The 27,875-nt window shown below is 41.9% G+C and overlaps 2 protein-coding genes across 6 annotated transcripts in view; one reads left to right on the top strand and one right to left on the bottom strand.

Moving 5' to 3' along the window:
- SYTL3 (synaptotagmin like 3) overlaps positions 1–10,894 on the top strand; it is a 34,570-nt gene extending 23,676 nt beyond the window's left edge. For all 5 annotated transcript variants that reach the window (XM_058802100.1, XM_058802095.1, XM_058802097.1 and 2 more), the window contains 7 exons: positions 1,767–1,945; positions 4,086–4,188; positions 6,371–6,538; positions 6,732–6,828; positions 8,070–8,178; positions 8,969–9,174; positions 10,374–10,894. In XM_058802100.1, coding sequence (XP_058658083.1) covers positions 1,767–1,945; positions 4,086–4,188; positions 6,371–6,538; positions 6,732–6,828; positions 8,070–8,178; positions 8,969–9,174; positions 10,374–10,504 — 993 coding nt within the window. In that variant the 3' untranslated portion in view covers positions 10,505–10,894. The remainder of the gene's footprint in view (positions 1–1,766; positions 1,946–4,085; positions 4,189–6,370; positions 6,539–6,731; positions 6,829–8,069; positions 8,179–8,968; positions 9,175–10,373) is intronic.
- A 648-nt stretch (positions 10,895–11,542) lies between these two features.
- The window catches only part of EZR (ezrin), a 37,406-nt gene continuing 21,073 nt past the window's right edge, over positions 11,543–27,875 (bottom strand). Inside the window, exons 3-13 of the mRNA XM_058800747.1 lie at positions 26,202–26,297; positions 25,137–25,411; positions 24,268–24,351; positions 23,466–23,612; positions 19,979–20,075; positions 16,758–16,921; positions 15,736–15,866; positions 14,911–15,071; positions 14,548–14,640; positions 13,391–13,642; positions 11,543–13,057 (exon numbers count right to left, since the gene is read on the bottom strand). Coding sequence (XP_058656730.1) covers positions 12,893–13,057; positions 13,391–13,642; positions 14,548–14,640; positions 14,911–15,071; positions 15,736–15,866; positions 16,758–16,921; positions 19,979–20,075; positions 23,466–23,612; positions 24,268–24,351; positions 25,137–25,411; positions 26,202–26,297 — 1,665 coding nt within the window. The 3' untranslated portion in view covers positions 11,543–12,892. The remainder of the gene's footprint in view (positions 13,058–13,390; positions 13,643–14,547; positions 14,641–14,910; positions 15,072–15,735; positions 15,867–16,757; positions 16,922–19,978; positions 20,076–23,465; positions 23,613–24,267; positions 24,352–25,136; positions 25,412–26,201; positions 26,298–27,875) is intronic.

The following is a 27,875-nucleotide window of genomic DNA, read 5'->3' as shown; positions in this document are numbered from 1 at the left end:
AATCCATTAACTTTCTCTTTATGGGTAATTGTTGGATGTTGAAGGACACTCCATCAAAAATGTATCTCCCAGAACATCAGATGGCATTGCTCCCAGCCATGCCAGCAGAAGTACAATATGTTAAGTCATTGCTAAATCCCTGCTCACTGAACCTAAAGTGGTGACTTCCACATAAAATGTGTGGGATGCCTGATCAGGTGGGAGATGTATGTAGTGATATTCAGTCCAAAAATCATTAATCATAACACCTATCCAGCCTTCCTAAATAAATAGGGTGTTCTGTGGAATACATATGAGGGACTTTCACAGAATTTTGTTTTGGGACATGTGAGCTTAGGACAAAACTGTTTGCATTCCATTGCCATAATAGATTTTGGTGGGAAATAAACATTGTCTGGTCTGGTGAATAAAAATATGTTCGGGAATGAAAGTGCAGAGCTGAACAAAGCTGCAAGTTAGACTGATTACACTGATATGCTTCTTGTGAAGGGAGCAACATTATTTGTGACAAGCATCAGGTCAAAACAGTCTTTTGACTTCCTCAGTAAGCACTCTGACCCTTCTTTTGACACGTGTGCGTTGCTTAGAGCTGAAAAGAGAGAGCAGATAGCCCCTTTAATAAATCCCTTGGTGTGAAATGAGTATTTGGCATGCTGTACAAAGGAGGAAAAGCATCTCCACAGCAGGGAGATATGATCTTGCAAACACTGCTTTGCACTTGTAGCTGCTGGGTTGTGCAATGCAGAACTCCTTGGCCAACCAGTCCTGTGTGGGTTGGTGTTTATTTTTGGGGGGAGGAGTGATCTAACACAAATATCTTAGCAATCTAGGGCAGTGTTGCTGAGAAACTGATCACAACAGTGGTGCCTTCGTGACAAATGCTGTGTAAAAAGTTTCTAGGGCTCACCTTAAAGAATATTATAAATGAATGGAGATCAAACTGTTCTGAGTTGATAATTTGTTGCAGTGAAGGCAATAGCACCCTAGAGTTACGTGTCTGGACTGAGCCACCCAAAGGATTGATCTCTTCCTGCTTTGCAGAGTCCTGCCTTCTGTCAATGCTAGATACAAGTGCTCTTTATATGTGGTTCATCCACACATATAAAGCATCCAACCCTTTGACCCAAAGGTGGAAGTAAATGAAAGGAGAATAAAGTGGCTGAGCTCAGCTAGGGAACATATTTATGCACCTACAAGCAACAGCTGGAAGTATTCATGTTTTAATCTCTCCTGAATGGTCTGCAATACAGAATACATAATTTTTATATGAAATTGGGACATCTTGTAAGGCATTTACTAGATATGCAGGCCACTTTGGTATTTCCTCTAGTGCATGGTAGAACCAAATGTCTTGGTAGTGTACCCTACTATGAGCAATGTATTAAAAACAGTCTAATTCAATGGGGTTTTTTCATGTTTTTAGATTTCAGAGGGTTTCTTTACTCTCAGATACTTAGCCCATTTTTCTCATGGGAAGCAACATAGCAGTTTTATTCAGAAACAGTTTCTAGATCCAGAAGTTACTTAAAGCATTTTCTCAGCCTAGAAAGTTTACTGAAGAGGGCAAAGAAGTAGAATTGCAATTACAGTTGTGATTTTCAGGGATGTTATGGAAGCAATGGAATGTTTTATACAGATTACTCTAAATTTCATGATTTGCAGTAGCTTTACAGTCATATCTGTAAAATTATTGACTACTGAGGGAAATAAATGTTTTGTCCTGTTTGATCTGAAGCTGCATTTACCAAGCATTTGTCTTTTCTTAGGGGAGCTTGTATAGTCTTAGCAGCACTTGCACTGAGTCTGGATATTTTGGCAAGGCTAACATCACAGGAGAAATAGAGTTTGCCTTAAAATACAACTTCAAAGCTTGCATCTTGGAAATCTGCATCAAGGGATGCAAGAACCTGGCTTATGGAGAGGAGAAGAGGAAAAAGTGTAACCCGTAAGTATTTCTGTAGAGAAGAAGGAACAAAAGGAAAACATTCTGGTTTTTACAATACTGATGCATGTTCTGAGTGAAATGGATTGATAGATGATTGTATGCAGTACTGGCACCTTCTGAACATCCAATATACACACCAACCCTCTGTACAGATGCACACTGCAAGACACATAGGTTTCATACCAGTTCCTGTTCTATTGTGACCATTTTCTGCTAGGAATTATCTTTCCCTGCCTGTGAGCAGGAAGCTGTGGATGTCCTGGGGCCTCAGGAATAGCTGTTCAGTTTTTAATTCCTAAGTTGTGGCTGAAACATGAGATATCCTGTTTCTAATTCATCTGCTGACCCATTGCGGGTCACTGGGTGGTTGCTGTGCTGCTTGGGTGCTTCCATCTTCTCTGATAACATTTCTTCCATCTTCTGGAAACATTTCAGCTGCTACAACATATTTTTAAAATCTAAAGCTGTTTAATAATTATGCACCATTGTAAGAGGAAGCAGTAAATATTTCTGTGCATAAAACATGCCACAGAAAATCTCGGTTGGATAATTAAACCTTGGTGATTTCTCTGTTTATCACTAAAGAGTCCTCTCTGACCATGCAGCCACTGACAGGAGATGACCAGGTAGGATCCCTGACTACCTGTTCTTGCCCCTGCTGTCTCACTGTGTTTGAGCATTTGAGGGGCCTACATTGGAATTGTGGACTTGCAATCACCTTCACCTAGAAGGACGATGGATTTTGTGCAGATCTTGCAGAGAATGCTCGTAAAGACAAGCTTGGTGATGAGCAGTGCCTGGCTGGAGGAGCAGCCTGTGGAGAAGGGCTGTTTGGAGCACTTCAGAAGTGGGTCAAGGTTCTCTAAGTCCCCTGGTAGTTAAGCCAGGCAAACGGTTGCAGGAAGCCTGAAAGGCAATGAGGGAAGTGCTGTGTAGTAAACATTCTTCTCTATGGGTATATATTTATATACTTCTGTTGGTTTCCAAGTCAGATGAAAAAGTACAGCACACTTATTTGACATGCTTGCTGAAAAGCAAGCTTTTAACTGATGTTTAAAACCTGATTAATTATTTAGCTTATTTGCTGGTTTGAAGTCTGGCTGGCTATGTTTTAATTAAAATGATCTGGGCTCACAGAGCAAGAGGCTAAATCTTCTAGTACCTGTATATTTTAGAAACTAGCTTTACCTATGGATCAATTTGGAAAAAAATAGGGAGTATGTGTAAGTTCTGCAGTGATGATATGAGATACAGCTGATTTTATTTGCCCAGTAAGTTAATCAAGAGGCTCTTTTAAAATTCATTTAAATCATAATATCTGAAATATGTTTAAGTACAGTTTAAAAATATTTTGTATTGTGTAAACAGCTGCTCCTTTACCTGGCAGGCTAGAAGCACTCTCTATTGCTGAAATTCTTTAGTTTTGAAGCCATAACACAAGTATAGCCCACTGAACTGATATTAAGGGAAATATTTAAGTATTAGTGCTCACTTGACCTACACTTGAGAAACTTTGAGTATGAGTCATTGGTACTTGATATTGGTTCAGGTCAGCTTCCAGAAATTTTTTTTGGCTGTTTTTTCTTGAATCAATGTTAGGGCAATCTTGAGCCCTTGAGACAATCTCCCATTTTTGTTCTAGTTGCTGTTAGAATTATTAGCATTTGTAAGACCTCCGAGTTATTCTGTATTATTTACCTGATGTGAAGATGAGATTTTTTTCATGAATGTTGGGGGACAAGTAGCAGTGATTCTAAAGTTGATTAAGTTTACATTTTTTCTTTGAGCACATAATATGCTGTTTGTTTTCATCATAAAGCTGTCACTACAACTGACAAAGTGACTTCTTTAGGGGGCTGTTTTATCAGAAGCCAAGAGTATGACAACAGGATTCCTATTCAGATCTTAATCTCTCCCCAGCTGTAATGGAATTGAAACTCATTAGCTGAATGGTACACAAAGATAGCTGAATATCCACAAGGATATTGAGAAAATATATAAGTAATATTCTGCCATTTCATTGCTAGGGAACTTCCAAAGTTGCTTAAGAATTAAGAAAAATCTCCTCTCATCTAATTGTTTTTTTCATTTGATCCTCCCTGCTCCTTGTGATCCCTTTCCATGTATCTTTATCTCCAAGGTATGTGAAAGTTTATTTGCTTCCTGATAAATCTCCTTGGAGTAAGAGGAAGACAGCTGTCAAAAAGAGCACAGTGGATCCAGAGTTTGATGAGACTTTGAAGGTATGGTTTGCAATCCCATGCTGCTAACTTGTGCATTTCCATGGTACAATCCTGCACGTTCTGAACTGACCTGATGGGACAAATTTAGGAATCACTGAAAATAAGTCTAAAAATTATGGTTTTTCAGTCTAAATAAGAGAGAGTTGCTTTTGGAGCTGCAACAGTAAATTGCAAACCATTAGAGAAGTCTGCCTTTGTCCAAGAAAGGACTTTTAGTGAATACCAGTATTGGTCTGATTTACCACGTGGCAAAAGCCAAGTGTCTTCTATAGATGCTTTTTCTTGTACATTCAGAAACTGGATGTATTGGAGAGCAAATATCCCTTTCAAGTGACACCCTTTGGTCAGTGCCACTTGAAGTGTCTCTCTAGAGTTAACTGTGTCCCAGCTGAAATCCACCACCTCTAAAAAATGTCTCCTTCCTTTTCCCTCTGCAGCTGATGCCAGGCTCTTTCTTTGTACTGTCTAATTTCAAACATTAATTATCCCATAGAGAAAAGTAGTTCTGACTTCAACTCCATAATGCCTTTTAGTATTGCTTCTTGCATCCTTGTTAGAATTGTGTATAGGAAACAGGAATCATTATTCTTACTTCCCAGACACCTCATTAAATACAAAGCTGAGTGCTGTCAGCCAGGAGAGCCTGCCTTAGTTTGGTTGTTCCCAGCTTTCCCAGCTCCACCTCTCTACTCAGATCACTGTAAACCATTTTTTTTTTGTGTGTGTGCTTTGGCAAGCTGCAGTAGGACATAAGATGATGAGTTCTTCAGTTGTATATTGTCTTGGAAGAGATATGACACAAAGTTAGTGGAGAGGCAAAGTTGTGTTGCTTCTTGAACTACACAAAATTTTCAGTGTTACCCCAGTTCTTGGTGTGAGTGAACATCAAGAATCAATAGTGAGTGAAACAAACAAAATGTTCATAAAGGCAATAGTTAAAGTTTGATGATAACATAAAAGGATTTTTGTAATGCATGTGGTTCTTATACAGCCCAAAGCCTATCTATAGGGTTTAAACTGGCAGAAAAAAATGGCCAGGAATTGAAATCACTGGTCCTAATTTTATAGTCATTTTTCAATGCCAGTCATGCAGAAGTGATTAAGGAGAGTGAGAGCCATGCCTGAGCTGGCTGCATAAACTCTAAAGTTGTTTACTTGGAAATATTTAAAAATTGTTTAATTATTAGTTTATCCAGAGTATCACAAATGGTCAAAAGTGCATAGCACTGCTGCAGGTGAGCTCCATCATGACACTGACATCTAACTGGGTGGGATTCAGCTGCAGGTTAAGGCACCTGCATTTGGAGGTAGCTGCATGTGTGAGGGCTGTGTGAGTGCCCTTGGGAGTCACTGGAGCCCAGGGTGACTCAGGGTGATGAGCCACAGAGCCCACACCCAGCTTGTGATTCAGCAGCCTAAATATGGGCACTGATTTCCTTGCCTGTGCCATTGCCTCCAGCTTTCCATGCCGGTCACCTGTGGGCTGGGTTTGGCAGTCTCAGGGGTGTATTAGATACCCAGCAATGTCTCAAAGGGCTCTAACTATGTTTGGAGAGTGGATCAAGGCTTTCATTAGTCATCAGCTGAATTACTTCCTTCCCCCTGCTGACTGCATTAAGTAGATATCCACTGACCAGAATGGAAATTTACGAGCCATCATTAGGTGTCTTCTTCTTGAACTGGCTTCCAGTGCAGCCACATTCTGCTGGGAGTGTAAACAGAAATATATATATATATATAAAAACATATATATGTATATAAATGAAACATGCAAACAAGAAACCCCAAAAAACCAAACCCAAGCAAACCGAAAATGCGCAATCCCCAAGACCCACCCCCCAAACAAAAAAAAAAAAAAAAAAACAAAACAAAAAAAACCCCAAAACCCCAGCAAAAATGGTCAAGAGTTATTTAAAGTTCTGAATTTATAATCAAAAACTTTAGCAAGGCAGGTCAAGGTATTCCTGGAATGTTGTTTCCTATTTGAATGAGCATTATTCAGCATGTGTAATATATAGGTAGTTGGGTTTTTTTCAGATTGCAAAGCACAGTCAGACAACATGGCTCTGTCTGCATCCAGAGGCCTTCAGTCATGCTGTGGCTGGGCTTCCTGGGAGCAGGTCATGAGCTTGGGCTGCATTCATGCTGTGCACTGCTCTGTAAATGCTGTTTGTCTTTCTAGTACAAGATTGAGCACTCCCAGCTGAGAAGTCGGCAGCTTCAGATCTCTGTGTGGCATGCAGGAGCTCTCAAATACAGGGTGTTTTTGGGGGAAGTGGTGATTCCTCTGGCAGCATGGAATTTTGAGGAGGACTCGATGCAGTTTGACTGGTATCCACTCAAACCCAAGGTGATTCCAAGTTTTTGTGCTTCATTGTACCTTAAGAGCAAGATGTGGTGAAAGCTGTGAGAAAGATCACCCCTATGAGATCATTGGGGGGAAGGTGCTGTCAATCCAGCCCATTAGCAAGATATGTTGGAAACACGAATAAGCTGTGAGCATGATTGCAGTAATGCAGACTTCTGTGTGTCCCTTTCTTCAGCTTGAGAAGCCTGAAGATCTTGTCCAGTACAGTGCTGAACTCCTCATGTCTGCAAGGCTGTCGGTACCAGGCCAGTATCAGAACCTCCAGTCTGAAGGTATAGAATGTTTTGGCATGCACAACTGCTTAACAGTTGCTCTGTGATCCTGATGATTTAGTTGCTCAAGATCCTAATCAGCAGATCTTCTAATGATCTTAGAGGTCTTTTCCAACATAAATGATTCTGTGAATTCCTTGGCTAGAAAATAATCCATCAATGAAGGACGGGCAGTGTCCATGTATGGGTTTTTTAACAGCTACAGTAAATGGTGTTTTATATCTTAGGTTATTTAGAATCAAAACATTTTCAAGATTTTTATTTAATGCATGTTCTGTTTAATGCCAACAAAAGTTGTTCATTATAATGGCAGCAGTGTTGCATCCAGCTGTTTTCCAAACTTGTGCCTGTCATTATGTTACCAGTAGAGGTTATTCTGAGGGTGAAACAGCATTTCTGCTGTCCAAGGCAGAGACTGCCAATTTGGGAAAATTTGGAAGGGAAGTATCTGCAAGAATACCAGACCAGCACCCTTGGCTTTCTCCAGTGGTCTCATCTTAGGGAGACTGTTTCACTTGAAAGGTGTTAGGTTCAAAATATATAGTCAGGATTTAGTTTCTAGTAATGAAAACTTGTAAGTACACTAAGTATTGCTGTAGTATGTCAGAGCAAGCACCTGCTGCTGGAGTGAAATAAACACTTTGGGAGGGATGGATGGGAAAACCTCCTTTTCCTTACCTCCCTAGACCTCAGTGAGGTGTATTCAGAGCTCCAGAAGTGCTCTCTGTCAGGACCACAGCAACAGGTAGCGACCAATGGGGATCTCTAATTAACTATTTTGTTACTATTGTTCCCTTTGCTTTCCAAATGACCCCAAAGTTACCAGCTATGTATCTTCTGGTTTTCCTCCCTGTGCAGGCCTGTGTTTTGGGTCTGCTCTGTGCCTTGAGCTGTGAGTAGAGCAGTACCACACCATGGCTTTGGCTCTCTCCATTGCTTCTGACTGTTCCAGAGAAATGCTTCTGTGTGTACTGCCCTGTATTTGCTTTTCACAAACACAACAGAAAGCTTTGTCTTTGGAACAGGGATCACAAAGCAGCCTGCTGCTCACTGCTTGGTTTGCTTTGAGTGTGAATCATTCACTGTACAAACATTCAAATCTATGAAAAGTTCCTAGTCCAGCCTTATGACTCCTTATCTCAGTAGTGCCACTTAGGCATTCCCCTGCTTACTTTTAGCAGCATCTTAAGCTATGAGCTGAGTTAACTGGCCATTTCATGTGATAAGTGCTCCTTTTTCAGGAAACAAAGACCAAGGAGTTCTCAACTGCCAGCTTCAGGTTATGATATTTGGGGCCAAGAACTTGCCCGTGCTGAGATCTGCTGGAATGCTGAACTCCTTTGTTAAAGGGTATGTCTGAGACCTAGCACTTCAAATAGAGGCTGTCACATGTGTTCCATGCAAATGGACATATTAACATGTTTTCAGCAGGAGACTGGCATGGGAAAGTGGCATTGCCCACACTCTTAATTGGAGTTCCTGGAAATGGTGACACTTGGGTGTCTGCAGAGCAGCAGCAGTTTGCAGGGTAGTGATGGGAAAAAAGGTGCAAATAAAGAGGCTGTTGTCACAATTTCACCTGTGCCTTTGCAGAATTAAGTATTGCTCTGGATACATTGAGAATTTTTATCCTCTTCTTGACATTTCCAAAGCAAAGGAGCTGAATTTTTCTTCAGTGTGCTGAATGGCTTGTATGTGGGATTGTTTTACTTCCTTGCTGTCAGGCATCAGATGCCACTGGAAGGATGATACTGGGGTAAACTTACATCTCACAAAACCATTTCACCTGTTGTGGCCCCCACCTTTGGTGAAATGGGTGGGCAAAAGTTTGGTTTGAGACACTGTTGGGTAGCAGCATGTGGAGCAAAGACCCCTTCAGCAGTCAGTGACAACAGAGTCAAAGCAGACTACAAGAGCCTATTTGCACCTGCACTAAAGGCTGGCAGGAAAAGGTGCAGCTCCCAAAATCAACACAAGAGCACCTTTTATACCTTTCACTAAGGCTGAACTTTTTTGCTATTTAGGGCAAACCAACGGGCTCTAGTTAAGCCCTCTAACCTCTATTTGGTTATCAAAATGCTTTGTTTTCTGCTTGAGAAATCAGTATCCTTGCTGAACTCTTTTTTTTGTGGGGGGGAAGTTGTCTTATCCTTCCAGACCAAGCAGAGGTAAAGCAAAAGTCTCCTGTCCTGAAGAAAGAAACCTGTCCACAGTGGAAACACTTGTTTGTCTTTGATGGTGTGACCCCAGCTCAGCTACAGCAATCATGTCTGCACCTGACTGTCTGGCACAAGTCAATTTTCAGCTCAAGTGATCAGTTCCTAGGAGGAGCCAAGCTTGGTGCAAGTAAGTTCTCTGTCACTGAAAGTTGAATGTAATTTGGGGAAAAGTGCATTTAGTTTACATCCCATGCAATAATGAATTATACTGTGCTATTTATTACCTGCTTTCACATGCCTACACATGCAGTCCCAGCCTCTGTCCTAAGCAACTTTCAGTCTTGGGCTCTGATCATGCAAGAATTGACACAGGTGCTTCTGTTCAGGTCTGTGCAGAAGATCAAGGTTGTCAGTGGAAATTTTCAGGAAAGCCATTTGTTAGCATGGTGATTTTTATGGGTCAGAGCCATGCTAAGACGAGCACAGAAATTGTATGCTCTAACTCACACAGAGCTCTACACATTTTTTAAGACTTATTCCTTTAATTGTTTTCTATTAATTGGCTAACTTTAAATAACTTCCCATCAAAAGGAAGCAGGAGAGCTGATCATCCCATAGACTCCAACCTTGCTTCTGTCTGTGCTTATTACTTTATATCCACAAATCAATCCAATCAATGAAATACTGGAGGTGACACTTACTCCAAAGGGGCTATTGGATGATGTTTGTCTAACCTATGAGTGAGCTTTCCTTCTCAGGGCTGAGCAATGCCTGAGAAACCCTCGGCTCACTAAGTAGGCTGTATTCACTGGTAGTTGAGCAGGGAAGCATTGTCCCTTGAAGGCTGCTCATAAGTTGTTCTCCCAATGAGTTAAGTGCCCTGGGTTTCAGTATTTGAGAGGAGAGGGTCAAATGTTGTTTTGGTATCAGCATGCAGTTTACAGGAGTATTATCACTAGTGGTAGCTCAATGTCATGCAGTTGTTTTGCATGAAGTTGTTTTGCTTATCCTTATCCAAAAGCCAGCATTTGCCTCTCTGCTAGAGCAGGGACTATCTGCTTGTAAGTGATCCAAGTCCTAAACTTGGAATGAACTGAAGCAGGAGGCTTAGTGCCCTTCTGCTATTATGAGCATGCACACTTGCTCTTCTGCTTTTAGTCATACAGCCAAAAACTTTTTCTTTGCTGCAGGTTGCACTCTTCAGAAGGTGCTCCCAGTTTAACAGGATGTAAATAACAGTTCAAAAGTATAAATCCCATTTATTGCAATTAGTGCCTCAGGAGCTACAGAACAGCTGAAATTACTGAAGTGGGTGAAAGGGTTGGCCAGGAGTTGGATAAGGCCAAGTGAAAAGTAACTCTGATCTTTCCTTTTGCTTTCTTGCAGAGGAATTCTTTGGCTCTATGGACCTTGCTTCTCAGGGAGTGCTCCAATGGCAGGAATTGCTCTACAACCCAAACACATGGATGGACTTCACACTTGTACTGCATTCAAATAAGGAAAACTTTAAATCATAAGAGATTTAAAGACAAAACCCTTCCTTTCCCATGTCCATGTCCAATGTTTTAAACTGAAGTGGTACATACACTTCAGTTCTGGAAAAAGTACACTGCAATAGCACCTGCTCCCGTTATTTTGGGAATAGAATTATGTGTGTGTGACATTCTGAATGCTTTATTTCTTCAAATGTTAAGGCTTTAGCCTGTGTCTCTAGCTGGAGTGTAAGGATGATATTGTTTCTTGAGGAGTGACAGCCTCAGTTTGAGATGCATTATGCTGTTAAAGCAACAGGGGCCAGACAATGTGCAGCTTTCCATTTCTAGGCCTAGCAGAACTGTTACTATTTTATTTAAATCACAACTAGGACTACTTCTGAGAAAATAACTGTTACAACAATAAAGTTACATTGTTTCACTCTCACATTGGTGTTTTAGCCACAGAATGCAAAACCAGCTTGTCTTTGTCTGCTAGCTGCAAATGGGCGATGCTAACGCCTCTGTGCTTCAGCATTAACCACACTGCCGCTTTATTTCATGTGATCCTAAAAAGCTTTGGCCTGTGGCCACGTCTCTCAAGTGTGTGCTATAGCCTGGTGCTTAGAAAGTTAAATGTATAAATTCCCTGTCAGTAGCAGGGTGGGACTACAGCCAATGGAATAAGGGTGGGTGTAACAAGTCCCTACTTATCAGCTGCCACTGTAAGACAGAATTAACAGCTCTGAGCCTTGGGATGTACAGCACATGACAAAAGTTGAGCTAAGTTTATCATTCCTTCATGTGGACAAACTTAGGGCCCAACTCCTGTGTCAGTTTGCCTTGCCTTGGGTGTAGCTTTACAGTCAGCAGGAACTTCTTGTGTAACTTGTGTTGCTGTGTTATACTTTTACTCCTTTCTCTAAGTATTCCCCCTCCCTTTCTCGGTGAATGTGGCTTTTAAAGATTTGAGATTTAAAACCACAGGGATTCAAAAGCTAAGCTCAGGAACTAAAAGAGCAGAAGCACAACTTAATCAAAATACACCCCACACAAGAAACACTCCACTCCATCACCTTTGTTACTTTGCAGATCTTTTATTTAGATGGTTGCTGCTGCAAATAAAAAAACCCCACACAAGATTCAACTCAAGTATAACGCAGCATAGATATTGTAAATGAAGAGGTGACAACATACTGTATCTCACTTTCTAACAGATTTTCAAGGAAAAAAGGGGAGAGTGGGGGAAGGATGGTCACAGAAATGCTCTCTACTAGAGAGAATACAACTGTGATATAAACAAGCAGTCCCTTCATCTTTGGAGTCTGAAACTTTAAATCAAACATTTAAAAAAATTAGAAAATTTGTTAGAAAAATAGGTGCAGTAAAATTGTATATATTGGATCATGTGTACATATAACAGTTTTCATTAAGTAAAAAAAATGATCTTTACAAATAATGCTTTATAGTAAATAATCAGCTGCACTGTATCAGACTACAGTCTTGCTTAGGCATTTTTACAGATGCAAGTCTTATTAAATCTGAAAAGTAACAAAATATACAGAGCAAAACTATTTCCCTTTAACTAGTACTGCAATTCACATATTGCATGTTTTATATATATATTTATAAATACTACACTACAACTGATCAGTAATGAAGCTGGAATGCAAACACAGTGGTGTTGTAGATTCCAGAATAATTTGCTACTTGTTACATGAAGAGGGTATCAGTGTCCCTATGCCACTTTGAGCCATCACTGCACCATTTCTCCAGCTGAGAACAGCAACTAGAAAATATCTAATTTCTACACAAAGAAGTTCTGAGGTGTTGTCAGTTCTTTTGTGTGGGGGGGCAGGGAAGGGGGAGCCTGGGCATCAAGACCAAGGAAAAACCAGGATCTACAAGCACCTGTGTGTGGATGTACAACACACATACAGGTCCTTGAAAATCCTGAGTTCCACAGCCTGTCTTCTCATCTGTTACACTTTACACTGTAGCTAATAATACAAAGACATATGGCACAAAATTCACCCACAGATGCTTATCTTTTAGACCAGGCTGAATCCAGCACCTGCACAGGACACACATCTTTAAATAGAAGCATGGCCTGTTAAAATTTGTCTTGCTTAAAGAGAGATGTGACATAAGGCCTTTTGGCACTAAGTAAAGGCATGAGCAAGTTACCAGGATCTGTGGTACAATAAGTTTTAAACTATACCAAATTTCACAAAAGGTTCAGAATAAAGGGGAGATTCAAACACCTCTGGGTTTAGAGAACATTGGTTAAGTGTCATACAGGGACCCCTCCTCAGAGAAAAAAAAAAAACAAAAAAAACAAACCAAAAAACCAATACAACAAAAACCCCAAAACAAGAACACAGCATTAAGATCTGCCTTTCCCACAGTCCTGTCTTCTTCGTACGAGCATCTTTACATTGCCTCAAACTCGTCGATTCTCTGCTTGGTGTTGCCCTGCCGGATCTGCCGCAGCGTCTTGTACTTGTCCCGTCCCTGGCGCATGTTCTCCGAGTGGATGATGTCGTTCTGGGTCCTCTTGTCCTCGTGCCGGGCCTGGGCCAGCTCATCTGTCAGTGCCTGCAGTACACAGAACAATAAATGCAGGTTATTGTGAGAAGCTCTCAGCTCCTGTCAGTCCTGTTCTCTGGGAGAGCTGAGAGCTGTGAATGCTTGGACAGAGAAGTGATATGGATAAGACCTGGCCTTTCCAAAACCATTATGGATGATTTAAGCAATCTCAAAGCTTGAGCAATGAGAGTAATTTTTATATACCTTGCCTTTACTTCAAACTTCCTACAGGAACTGTAAACAAAGAGAAACTGTCGTGCTCTGTGTGTTTAACCAAGTGGTGAAATGACCTGCTCTCCAGGACTGTTTCAATTCCTCTGCCTCCTCCGAGCAGTGCCTTACCCTCAGCTGGCTCTGCACGCGCGCGTTCTTCTCGGCCTCGGTGATGCGTTTCTCCTCGTTGCGGTCATTCCTGATGCCCTCGCTGGAGAACTCGGCGCTGTAGGCAGAGTACTCGGAGCCCTCATCGTGCAGGTTGTCGTGGACGTGGTAATTCACCGGCTCGTACACTGGGGGTGGGGGTGGAGGTGGAGCAGTCATCACCAGGTGTAACTCCTCCTTGGTCTTTACCAGATCCTCCTGGGCTTCCCTGGCCTTTGGGAAAAGAGTGGAATGTATTTTAAATGCTTTTCTTGCTTTAAATCAGCTTAATGAACACTTAAATGCTTATCTTCCTAGTTTGTTCCATCTACTGTGAAAAGCAAGAGAGAAAGAAATGTCTGCAGCTGATGGTTCTCTGTTATTAGAGAACTTTTGTTTTTGCTAGGGATGCTATCATCATCAGCCACTGAGCAAGGGGGTGTGAACAAACACATGTGCAAGGAGTCTAAGCAAACAATATTCTTCCAATAAAACAAGCCAGGAAAAAGTTCTATGGGAAGCTACAGTTATCATCATTCGGTTCTCTATTAGAAGAGCTGCAGGCTGGAGACACACCAGTTCCACAGAGCAAGAATTTGGGAATCTCATTTGGCGTTTTTAGTGCAATTACACAGCAGGCAGTCACCTTCCCTGCTGCTGCAGTGGTTCTGCCCTCCCACATGTCTTACACTGCACTGGGAGCACCAGCACTCCAAGCCTTGTGTGGTTTCACTGCAGCAGTTGATTAAACTTTCCTGATCCAGGGACCAGGAAGCCACCAACAGCACGTGCCCCTCAAAACAGACACCTGCAGTGTGGCTGCTTTTGCAGCATCTTCTCTTGACTGATGTAATGTTTTCAGACATTTTATCATGGATTACATGCATCATTTATTCATGTGCCCCTCTCTCTCCAAGGCTCCAAGACAATTATCGCATTTTTAGATTTTATACAGGTTTTCATTCTGACTTTTGACTGAAGGGTTGTTGGAAGAAAGGTGTTTTTGCAGACGTATTGCACATTCATGACAAGTTTGATCTTTTTCACTGCTGAACAGATGTTTGCTTCCACACGTTTGAGAAGTCACACCAGGCTAAGAACCACAGAATTTTAGAGCAGCTGGTAAAGCAGATACTCACTCTGATTTGCCACTCTTCAACTTCACTCTCTTTACGCTTCCTTGCCTCTTCAAGAAGTGCTATCTTGGCTGTATACTCTGCAAGCTCTGTAGCCTGTTGAATAATAAAATGGGAATTACAGGGACTTAGAAAAAACACCAACCCAACCAAAAAACCAAACACAATAAAAAATACTGTTAACTCTCGTAGAGACTGAATAAGAAACTAAGAACTAAAAATTAGATTGTTTATGATAGAAATCAGTGCCACAATGACAGCCCACTACCTCACTGCACTGTTTTTCCCTGGACATGAAGGCTTTGCCTTACTCAAGGGCACAGTAATATGCCTCTGTATCTTGTTCTCAAAGTAGCTGAGTCTTACCAGCTGTTCCTGGCTCTTTATCTGGTCCATAGTTTGTCTCTCCAGCTCTTCCTTGGCCTGCAGGGCTGCCAAACGTTCAGCTTCCAGGCGTTCTGCCTCCTCCTGGGCCCGTTTCCTCTCCTCTTCCAGCTGAATGGCTCTTTGGATCTGATCTGACAGCTCTGCAAAGAGACAGATCAATGTGGTTAGTCCAAAAGTCTGCTCAAAGCTAAGGAACTTCAGTCTCTTAGGTAACTGCAGAAGTCAGGACTTTATTCCAGCTTGCAATACTCCCTTCACTGTGCTCCTCAAAGTAATAATTTGCATAACACACCAAGTAACTGGATTCAGAAGTAGTCAGATGCACATTGCAATTAAACCTTCTGTGAGATATTTGCACTGAAGTCTGTAACACTGACACGACTCTGCTGCTGTTAATTGACAGTTTGCTGCGTGGATCAGATGTTGTGTTCTTCTCTGCATTGAAACAGAAGCTTCCATTTCACTGGAAAGATTTGTTCCCAAAGTACTTTTCTGTTAGGAGTGAGTAAAAAGTACTTGAGGGGTGAACTCTTGCACACTGCTGGATGAGGCTGTGCTACTTAAATTCTCCTGGCAACAGGGGAAAACAGAGTTCCTGCCCTTTCATTTCCAAATAAAACCTGCAGATTTTATGCTACTTTCATCCTTTGGATGCACATTAGTACATTTAGCTGTATTGGCAGACTGACATTAGTAAGTCTTGCCAAGCCATCCCAGTGTCACCAGATTTAGGCAAGGCATGGGCAACAACCCATACACCCCCTCTGTGGAGCACAGTACGTGGTCAGCCAGGACATACTTTACCTTTCTCTGCTTTCTGAGTCTTCACTTCATACTCTTGTAGCCTCACCAGCAGCTCCTCCTTCTCCCTCAGCATTTGTTCTTTCTCCCTCTCAATTGTCTCTCTCCTCTTCTTTTCATCTTCTAGTTGTTTCCTGTTAAAAACACATTTCACGCTGGAAGCTCACTTTCAGACCCAAGCTACTGCCAGACAAGAAAGCTGGCTGGGAACCTCTCCAGGCAGCTCAATGGGAAAGTGGCTGCCACGAAACAGGAGCCAGAAGACAGAAATAGGCTGTTCCTTCATCTCTTTAGAATTTTTGCTCTGTTTAAGATACCCCATTTCATAATAACATTTGTATTTTTGTTCGTTGCTACAGAAATTTAGAATACCAAGTAGCTGCTAGACCCAGAGAGGAAAAAGACTGGTATTGCAAGGCAGAAGATGTGTAACTTTGTTACTTCTGCCATATGGAAAGTTAAGGAGGTGTGAAAACAACAGGACTGAGAGAACAGAGACAAACAATCCACAAGTTCAGGAAAAAAGCAGCATGATTTCTTGAATCATAAGCAACTGCAGCCAGTGGTAGAATTGCTATTCCTTTTTCCTTGCCTGTAAGAGATCTCTCAGTTCCTTCTGTCTTTACAGAGTACCCATATGTGCTCCCTGTGAAGGCTTCTCCCTACTCCCAAGCATCCTGTGGCTCAGCCCATAAATCAGATGCCAACATTCCAGAGTCAGGAAAATCCTTCTCTAGGAGCACACCACCACATCAGAGCCTGCTGTGCCTTTACTTGCACATTTTCTTGCAGCTCCTGAGGCTGCAGCCAGGACAGCTGGAAGGGTAGGGCAGGGTAAAACAGTCCCACTGCAGGACACCCCAAAAGTCCCTGCCCATACTCCAGAGCTCCAGGGCCACACGTGCTCCCCCTGAGCCTGGGATGGCTCAGAGCCTCGCCCATGGATGCAGCTGCTTGCTGAACCCTGGCACCTGGGTGTCATTTACTTCTGCCATGCCACACCAGCTGCCTGCATCCAAGCCCACCTTTCCAGTTGTTTCTGGTGCTTCTCCTCCCGGGCCTGGGCCTTCATCTGCTGCACCTCGATGGTGTCGGGCTTCCTGCGCCGCATGTACAGCTCGTGGTTGCCCATGCAGAGCTGCAGGATCCTCTTGTTAATTCTCAGGCGAGGGGCATAAAACACAAAGTCCTAGGAGAGAGAGACTCCACAGTCAGTTTTTCCAAACACTCTTCATCCTCCCAGCTAACTGCAGACAGAACATCTTGTCACTAATTTAATATGAATCCAGACATAAATGCAAGACCATTTAAACACAGCAGCAGAGACTGCAAATATCATCTGAAGCCAAAACTATTGTGATTTATATTCTCCATTTAAAGTCTACATAGAATGTGCAAGTTACTCTTCTAGATAAAGCATCTTTTAGAGAAAATCCCAGATAGATGAAGCCTCATTTAAATAGAGATTATTAGATGTTGCAGAAGGTTCTGGGTTGGCAGGTAAACATCTGGGCAACACACAGGCCTCTAGTGTTGAGTAGTTTTTCAGTTTGCAGTTTTGTGACTGAAAGACAAAGCATAAACTACAAATTTGTAGAATTTCTCAATCTATCTGAATCAACATTCAAGGCCCTGTGTGTTTTTTCAGATAATTTCTTATCTTAGATTAATAAGAATAATTAATTATCTTATTACTTCTTTCAATATAATTCTTGTCCATTCCATGGCATTTCCTAGTTAAGCTGACCTAGGCTGTTAGAAGAGTGTCAAATAAAAAGTAATTTTTTAACCACCAGCCACATGGGTTATTTGAAATATCAGGTTGCAAGCAGTGACAAAACAAATGATATTCTAAAATTTCTGGTTCAGTAAAAAGGACACTCCCAAATTTCTTATTACCTGTCCTGTAGTCAGACTTTTACAGAAATTATAAATTAGACTAGCTCTTCTAGAAGAAAACCAACTAAGGAATGGATACAGAGGGCCCAAGTTCACTACCTTCCTGATAATTTTTCTGAGTCCACAATCACACACATCTACAACACAGTCTAAACTTACACAGTGGATAAACATCCTTGTGCTTTTTCTGTGTACTACATGGATAGTGGGTAAGCTGCCACATGACCACCATAAACCAGTGCCCATTCCTTGGAATTATTCTCCTATGGATTGCCTCACTGTTAGCAAAAGATGGAACCAGGTATGGAAGCAGTGACCATGTTTTTAATTGCCTGAGCTCAGAAGCACAACTGTGGCTATCTCTGGGAAATCTAGAAGTCACACTAAGCAATTAAAAGCTCCCTAAGTGGCATTAAGATGAACATGCTGGCAAAGACTGATTTTCTCCAATGCATTTCCCTAATGCACACTGGCTGCAGAAGAGGCAGCCAGGGCACTGTGCTGTGCTCTCCCACTAAATCCTGCTCGAGCCATTCCGAGGCTCACAGGTCTGATCCTGATAATTGTGACTGCAAACTGCTCATCCACCCTCCTACTTCTGATAAGTAATTGTAAAAACAAAGTTTGTGCACATTGCGATGAACAGGTCCTGTGCTGAGGCAAAGCTCACTTCCGTGGAAGTAAATACTGAGGGTATGGATGGTGCTTGCATTTGTCATTTAAGGCCATAATCAAGGGACACAACATTCAAATATAAATATAAGAAAATTCCTTTCTTTCCTCATCCCCAGCCTACCCCAGATCTCACACAATGGGAGAACTGCACTTTGGTATTTTAAAGATAATGTGCTGAAGATCTTGGAGTATATGGGCAGACAAAGCCCAGAAGTTAAAAAGCTTATCCTGGGCAAGGTGCCACAGGACTCTGCCCTTTACATTACTGTAAATTTAAACACAGGCATACAGAATCTTCCAAATTAAGAGAGACCTTCCCAACCTACAACTTGAATGGACTGAGTATTTTGCTGTAGTAATGATGCCTGACTTTCTAAAAGGAGATACAAGCACACAAAAAAACCCAGACAACTTCCTGAATACTCAAAATTAGTGCCCAGGTAAATTCTTATTTTAGGCATATATAAACATACCATCAGTCAGAAGGAAAATTATAATTGACAGGGAAAGAGGAAACATAACTGAGGTTTTCAATGCTAACACCTTTCTGTACCAGCCTTTTGCAAGCCTTCTATCTCAAACTCAGATTTACTCTTTGGGGAGTGGGTGGCAAGCTGTGATCTGTGTTTTGTAATTATGTACAACACATGCAAGAGGCTCTTCTATTGAGAAAAGCATGCCTGACAGTCCAGCTTTCTATCTCTGGGGAGTTCTGTTGTTTTCACTAACAGCATTACAGAAAATAGCTCCTCTCCCCCAGGTTCTTATCTGGAGGATGGAAGAAATCCCTGCAGCACACAGTGCATTAATATCCTTTAAATTACTGGGAGGATCTTTTGCTGTTAGAGATATTTATAAGCCATCATCCTTTGCCAAAGCCAGGCTGCTTATTATTTATCTGGGCTGCACTTATCCACCAAGGCCAAGTACTGGGGTGGGGGAAGAGCAGAGGAGATCTTTCTCAACTACTCCAATAATTTCACAAGACTGACACAATGACATCCACCCATACCAGTTATTCCACCTTACGTTCTCAACAGGTCAAAGTAAGTTTCTAATTCCTCACTAAAATAACTCTGAAAACATACTTTTAAGTATTGAAAAGCAACATTCACAGGTAGCTACATTTCAGCTCTCCAAAGTCATATCCCTGAAATTTACCTTGGTGTTCAAGAAAGCCAATGAACACCACATTTTACTTTGTCAGAAGTGTGGAAGTGGGCAGTGATGGATGGGAAGCCATATATACCCATGTGGTTTTGCAGTAGCATTTGAACTACTTCTGTAATTTTTTTAATGTATGGATATTTTTAAACAAAAAAAAAAATTACCTATCAGCTTGCATGCACTGAAAGATATGCAGAGAGGCCTCACAGAACTAGCAAACTAGCAATGAATCTCAAATTTGAGCATGAAGTTACCCAGTTTGCTACAAAAAAGGACTCTGCAGTTGTAAAATCCTTATCTTTTTCCACATTAGCTATCACTATCAGCCCTTCATTTATGCTGCACAGAAAAAAACAGCAGCTCTGAATACACTCTAAATACAAATGCTTATTTTGCATCTAGAGTATCTGTGGCTTTCTCCTCTCCCAAGACTACTTTATTTTGAGATGAAACACTATCAGTTTTTCATATGCAGTATCCAGGAGTCCCTTCTGGATATACTTACTGGTGCCTTCTTGTCAATGGGCTTTATAACAAACTTCTTGTCATTGAAAGAGATGTTTCTGATTTCACTCCAGGGGAACCCAATCTTTGGGGTTAGTCTGGAAAGAAGAAAAACTTGTTTTAAGGGATGATGCAATAAACATTTTTCCCCCATATTGCTTCCAACACACAGACTTGGTGGAATGCAATGCTTCACAAAGCTTTCCCAAAAGAGAGAAGACAGTAATTGAACCAGAATACCACAGGGAGTAGGAAAAGAAGCCCAGTAACCTCTCTTAGTGAGTCTCTTCTCATTCTCACCACCCTACTGACCTTTGGCTATGTAAATAGGAATGGACTCTGCTGAAGCCACATGATCAGCTGCTTCTAAGCTTATTTCTTTTAACTCTGGTCCCAAAATCCACAGTATGCAGAATTTATGTGCAGTGCTTCCCTGCACAGACCTCTCACACATCATGGGAGGCATGAGCCAAAGTAACTGAGCTGCTCCCCACACATTACAGCACCCACAGGCAAACCCACCCTGCTGCGGTACAGCTAGCCCAGTCACCTCCATGCTGCCTTCTCTGAAGTGCTGGGCAGGCACCATTGGTAGGAGAAGATTTATTTTCTTTTATTTCACAGAATGGGTCATGTTGGAAGGGACCACAGTGGATTATCTGGCCCAACCTCCCTGCTCTAGCAGGTCATCCCAGAGCACATGGCACAGGAATGCATCCTGAATACCTCCAGGCAGGGAGACTCTACAGCCTCTCTGGGCAATCTGTTCCAGTGCATGGTCACCTCTACATGAGCAGAATGCGAGGAAGAACTTCTTGTGCACAACACAGAAGTTCTTCCTCACATTCAGGTGGAACTCCCTGTGCACCAGAGCCTCTCCTTGCCCCATTGCTCAGCAGCACTGAGAGGAGCCTGGCTCCATCCTTTGACACCCTCCCTTCAGATATCTCCTCCCCTAGACGACAGGCAAGGTTGGTAACAAAGGCCCTGTTCTCTCCTTCCATACAAGCTGCTCTTTGAGCCCATCCCATGAGTCACCCAGCGGAACTTCACTCGCTGCTCATGCAATGAGCTGTGCCACGTGGCTCCCACCAGTGAAAAGCTCCCCTATGAAGCAAAGGGCAGGATTCAGACTCCCAGCTCTTCCTCGCTGCTGAGGAGTCCAGGTCTGCTGGTTTGTTTGGAATTTTTCTATATGACTCACTAAACACTTGATATTTTCCTCTGCCTTAATTTCTCCAGAGTCTTACATATAAAAAGTTTGTCATGAGATCAAATGTTTCTGAGCCATTCCAATACTTCATCTTCACACACCTAATCAGCTCTGCAGCAAGTTCTAACATCACAAGGACTTGTGCATGTGACTATAATAAAGTCCTTTAATTAGCCCAACCAAATATTTTTTTTAATATTTAATATCACATGATTATTCTTCTCTTAGCAAGGGACGGTATATTCTCTAGAGATAGCTGTTTTTGATTAAGAACTATAATAATTGTGTCTTACATAAAAAATAATGACAACAAGCAATCTTCTAGTTATTCTCTAACCCCTCCAACATATGTTGTTGTCTCTGTCACAATTATTCTTGCAAATTATTTGAAGACACAAGTATTTCATGTTTAGCACTTACAGAAATGTTTATCATCACAGTGGACCACTCAAATTCTGTAAGAATTCTGTGGAGCACATTGATTAAAGAAAAAAAGAGCAATTTTGGGAGGAATTTCCCTCATTGTCAAAGAAATGGAAAGCTACTACATCAAAAGATTTTGCTGGGTCCAAGCACAAAAAAAAAAAAAAAAAACCAACCTTGCTTCATTTAAATTCAGACATCAAGAATAAAATTCACCCTCTTCAGAACTATCCACTCCCTAATCGCTAACTCAACTGCAAGATTATGAACAGTGTGTGTGTGTGTGTGTGTGTGTAACATTAAGAACTGTAAAGAAAATTATTTGATTAGACTAAGATTAACTAATTACTCCAGCCTCCATCACATTAGTACAAGTGCTTAAATCCTAGATAATACAGTCTGAGAGACAACCAAAATAATTCACTCATTAAGTAAGTTCTACTGCAGATTCTTCCCTTTAATGCAGGGGAAGAAAAAGCCTGAATATACCCAGAAACAGGACATTGACATGCACTGCAGTCTAGAGGCTCACACACCTACAGCACAGCCTCATTTTCCTCGTGTTACACTCCAACAATGAAATCTCTGCTTCTTCATCTTTGCCCTCAGTCCCCAAACTTTACACCTACAAACCAGAGGTGCCATACACATTACTATTTCTAGTCCCCACATCTGTTGGAAAGACTTAATTATATAGTGGCAAGAGTCACAGCAGAAATAAGCAGTTTATTCCAGCACTGTATTTGTTTTGCAAACGCTCTCGATAGGCCTCCACAGTCAATGGCTACACTGATTTCTGCAGCTCGAAAAACCTGTTTGTGTGACCATGGTTACATAGCAAGACCAGTCATTCAGGACTGAAGTATTACATGAGCGAAACTACTTCTCTTTCAAGTGACACTCCTTGTTTTCTGGGTGACAGCACATATTAGCATTGCAGAAAAGACTGCCTTTCTCTTTGCCTTATCAACAGAAGATGCAGAGAGTTCCAATTAATATTTGGGTTGCATTCAAACCTTTTTAGAGGCAAATATGTAGAACAGGTGAAATCCGTTCTGTATTTCAATGATAGTCTGTTACAGATTAGTGACATGAAACAAAGATGGGAAACATAGGGGAGAGGAAAAGAAAGCAGTCTAGACAGCAATGCTCCATCTAAAAAATAGATATTTTTAACTCCCCTCAATCCTTCAGTGCAGAGTATTAGAAGAGACTAGCAGGCTTAGACACAGCTGTTCTCACCTTCTTATTATGTTTATTTATAGATGTAGTCTATCATTTCCCACCTACTATCCAATTAATAATGGCTCTGCCTTTACCAGAAGGGCTGATTAAAACTGTGTGTACTTCAGCAAGCCCTCATTTCATTCCTTGTTCACAGTAACTATATAGGTTAGCCTCTCCCTGGGCTCTGGGTGTCACCCAGCTTTGCTTTTGTGTCCACCCCATAATCTGCCTTTTTCAGAACTGGGCAGCTGCACACACATTCATCATTAACTTCAGGACAGGAGTTTCCTTAGGTGTCTGCAGATGCCTTCACCTAGCCAGGTTCTCATTGTGGCCACTGATGGTAAACCTGGTGACCTGACTCAAGGAAAAGCCAGGTAAACGCCTCAGTTCAGGATTCAGCCCCAGCACTGTGCACAGTTATGAGCATTGTACAACTGACATCTCTCTTTGAACAGCAGGTAGAGTTAGCAGCTCAGGAAAGACATGAAAGCACAGGGGACGCGAAAGCCCATTTCCCAGCTTCACCTACTGATCCAAAATTGGACCACAAGCATTCCTGTAAATGAGAAATGTCCCATACCAACCCTCTTTGGAAGATCAGAGGCAAAAACAAAAGACTTACTTATCATCCTTTTCATAAATGTTGAGCCCCAAGGCATCGACTCCCAACCAAAGATCAGTTCCTTTCTTATTCTTGATTTCAAAGTAGTTGATTCCATACATCTCCAGGTCTTGGGCAATCTTCAGGTATTCCAGCATGGCATTCTCTCTGATTGAGACAAGGAAAAAAAACCAGATAAATGAGAAACCAACATCAGCTTTAGCTCAGAAAATACAAACAGCTCAGAAGAAAAAAAAATTTCCTAAACCTCACTTGAAACTCAGAAGTTAAAACTGAACATGCACCATTAGGATTCACTTTAGAAGTTATGAGAGCATGTCTACCAGCACACACAGAGAATATTTCCATATACCAATCCCTAGTACCTCCAGGCAGAAAATCAGCAACATTCACCTCCCTCAGCACTCATAGCACTCATCCTTGTCTCAGGGTACGATGAGTAGGAAAGGTATAGGATCTGAGCTTTCCCCATCTGTCAATGCAAATCCTTCAGTGACTGTAAGGTTTGACAGCACCTTTACTCTTTTCCCCACTCAAAGCTGTCACTAATCCAATGTGCACAGGTCCAAGATCTTCAGGAAGCCACACTGTTCTCAGCACCAGCACAAAATATACTACTGTGCTTTACCATGTGATCCAATACTGAACTAAAAAATACACACCAGGAGCAGTGTGTATCACTCACACAGGCAACTCAAGAGTCTAAACCCAGACTAACAAAACCATGTTGTAGAAATGCAAACTTAAGGTAACCAAACAAGCAGCAGGGTGATCAGCCCAAGGACCAACACAAAACACTCACTTGAGCATGCCACTGTGCTCAGCGTGCCACACCTGGATCCGCTCCTCCCACTGCTCTCTGGAGAGTTTATGCTGGTCCATCACCCTACACAAGGAAACAGATATCAGCAAGATTAGAGGTTCTGCAGTATCTACTGATGGTGATCTTTGCTCTCACCCTGGTGCAAGCTTTACTGTAGCCAAAAGGAAAACCCTACTCAGCCCAAAGATGTTCTCTGTGGAGCAGGGCAATGCAGAATGGGCAAAGACCCTCTGCAAAGCCTTTCTGGTCACTGCCCAGACACATGAGAGGTATAAGCAAAACTCCGCAAACGAATCACACACATACTGTAGGCACCAGGGGATTACAGCAAAGCAAAAGTTGGTGCAATCCCTGGCATCAGACATTGCTGCAGTGTCATCAGGAAGGGTAAACAGAAGCCATTGTTCTGATAACATCCACTGATCCTGAGTGAGGATGGACTGTGAAGCCACAAGACATGCTTTCCACTTACAAGCTTTTTAGGACTGTACTTTAGGATTAAGGACACACAACCCAACTTTCTTCAAGAACGACATATTCGTGACTTAATGCTGCTCTTTTCTTCTTAAAGAAGAAACATTCATACTGCCACAGTTACCAGCATGGCAGCGGTTTTTAAGAAATAAAATCTGAATACAAAACTATATTTCCTCTCTAACCAACACAAGGAGAAGCAAAAATATACTGAAATATGACAGATAGAAGTGAAATAAGGGAAAAACCCAATTATATGCAATTCAATTAAAAAAAAAACCAAAACCAAAGATACTTTTAAATGAAACTCTTTGCATTAAATAGAATTCAAACAAAAAAATAAAAAAGGAGACTGCATCAGCCAATTCCTTCACCTTTGGGGGATCAGACGCTCTGAATTGAGGTATCCAGGCTTGTGCACCTCTTTGTTGTAATCTCCAAATTTGGCCTGCACAGCATAGGAACCAAGAAGTACTGCTGTTTCAGGAGGACAGTAGATCTCATCACTGAGGATCCCTTCCTTCACCTGCAGGAAGAACAGCTTCTGCGTGATGTCCTGAATCAGCTCTTCAGACACATCCTCTGGGAAGAACTTGGCACGGAATCTGAACTGGAGGGGATTCTCCTTTCTGATTTCTTGAGCAGAAACCTGAGGACAGAGGTGACACCACAACTGAGCAGGTGTTTTTTTGCAAACAATAGAATAGAGTGCTTTAAGACAGAAAAAAGAATTTGGGGCATTTGCCATAAGAGGTGACTGGCAACTCTTTAGCGGAATTCCTTAATTCTGGCTGCTTACTGATACAAGAGAACATGGGGGAGATGCATTATGTTTTCCAACTAAGCCAGTTAAATCCTGTTTGTACAGCAAACACTGGTCACTGGAGAATGATTTACTGTGCTGTATCAGATGGCAAACCCATCTAGTACTGTGTGTGTTTGACAGAGAACAGCCCCCTGACATTAAACAGGTGTGTCAGCGACTGCCCCACCAAGAAAAGCAGCCCATGCCCTCATAAGAGCTGGGAACACAAAAACAAGAGCACACCAGAGGCATCAGCACTTGGCTGCCCAGCTTGGAAGTGCTTCTTCTCCAATTAGGACACAACTGATCCTGCACAGGCAGGGCCTAAGCCCATGCCAGCCAAGTGCTCCTCCAGCCACAGAAAGTGCAGCTGCTTCCTCCCAACAAAGCACAGTATCCAGGTGCTGCTGCACACGTGGCAAATGCTTCCTGCAACTCAGAGAGGGAAAGGGCTTCTACCATGTCACACCTCACCCATGGAGATCACAATGTTATCTCTAAAAACAATCCTGGAATTATGAAAATTAGGGCACAATCAACAGCAGGCACAAGGTGTATGAAGTTGCAGCCAATAACACATCAGGAAACATACAAGCTTTAACCTTTGGCCAGCAATTAGCCCAAAGTCTGTTACCTTTTTATCAAGCTTCAGCCAAGTTTGGAATCCTTTGTTGTCCACATACTGAAGACCAAAATACCACACTTCTCGCAGACCTATGGTTTTAACCACCTGCAACGGAAAGGTAAAAAAGAAAAAGCTATTGCAGGAAAAACTTCACTTGAGGCCCAGGTATCCTTTCGAGTCCCACATCACCTGTGATGGTGCAGGCAAGAGCCTAAACCTACTCATCTCTTAATTTCACGTTGCAGACAAGGATATACAGCTGCATTGTAGATGATGATGACAGCACAGGCTGAGATACTTGTCCCACCCAGTTTTGAGAAGATGATGATCTTGGGGAAAGCAGGTGAGACAAACAGCGAGTGACAGGCCACCAACTGCTAGACTGACACGCTGGCAGCAGGTGGGGCTTCTGCTTGCTTTTATCTACTGACTCATCTTAAAATTGTACTTAGTGAAGCAGATGAGTTATGTCGCCAAAGTTTTTGGTGGGATGGTCTCTAATGGTATTAGTACTAATTACAGCTAGTTAGCAGTAATAAAATGGCTCAAGTGACCTTGTCTGCCAGTCACCAGAGACTATTCCTTCTGGAGGAAGCAACTGAGAGGTGCTTTATACTGCTGCTGTGAGGCTCTGAGAATTAAAAAACAAGATGCAAGTATTCTCAGTCAAGGTTATTATTTCTTTAAACCCCCCAAAAGGCTGAGTTTATGAAGGACAAGAATACATTGATACCCCCACATTAGGACAAGTTTCATTTCATATATTGTAAATACTAACCAGCTGAAAGACACAGAAACACCATCCATTGACTGGGTGGTGCCCTTACTAGAAAAGCAGTCCTGTTTGGACATGTTACATTGCTTCAGTGGAGGACAGAGCCAACAAGTCCCTGACCTTCACCTACTCTTGAGAGCTTGTTCTTATAGCCAAGTGCTTGGCTGCCAGCTCATGTACCTGTAAAGCTCTAGACACAGCCAAAATCTGCAAAGATCAACCACGTTCACAGCTGCATCACTTCTGTTATGTTATTTGCAGAGTAGCCCCACAAAAAGTGATGTAGGCATCACTACAGGGAGCTCAACTGAGTGGAAGGCAAGAAGAGTTAAAAACCACTGAGTGAGTTAGGGAAGTGTGACAGACTTGGGAATGTGTAGTTACATGTGCTTCAAGCAAGTCTAAGATCTCAACCAAGGATCTGTTTCACCTCCACATTTAAGGTATTGCTGGAGACACTCTGGCTGGAGAGCAGACTTGAGAGAAACAATGTCATGTTAGCTAAGACTAACTAGAGTTTATCACAAAGACAATAAAACCCACCAATCCAAACAAACAAAAAAACCCAAGCTCCCACCACGTTCTTTTAAAAAAAAAAGCTGGGCTCTGTAAATATTCAGCTTTTACTTGACTAAAATTCCTTTTCCATCCTCCCTCACAGTGACTTGTTTCATCATGGGAGACCAGTTTTCTGACAGCTGGATGTATTTTTATGAAGTTTAACAGGAAACCAGGGGTATGTTGAGTGTGGTACTTCCTGTTGCACAAAAGAATGTTGCAACTTTGTTAAAATAAAAAGTTACATAAATCAAGCAGTTATCAGGTCATTATCTCTGAATGTCTCTTACAAGAGAAAAAGTACAATTCCTATAAATAGAGTTAGAAAGGTTTCAGAAATCATGACCCTT

This window comes from Ammospiza caudacuta, chromosome 3, assembly GCF_027887145.1.
Source record: "Ammospiza caudacuta isolate bAmmCau1 chromosome 3, bAmmCau1.pri, whole genome shotgun sequence".
Classification (NCBI taxonomy): Eukaryota; Metazoa; Chordata; class Aves; order Passeriformes; family Passerellidae; genus Ammospiza; species Ammospiza caudacuta.
Note: the sequence above shows the minus strand (reverse complement) of the source record. Positions and strands in the feature narration are given on the sequence as shown.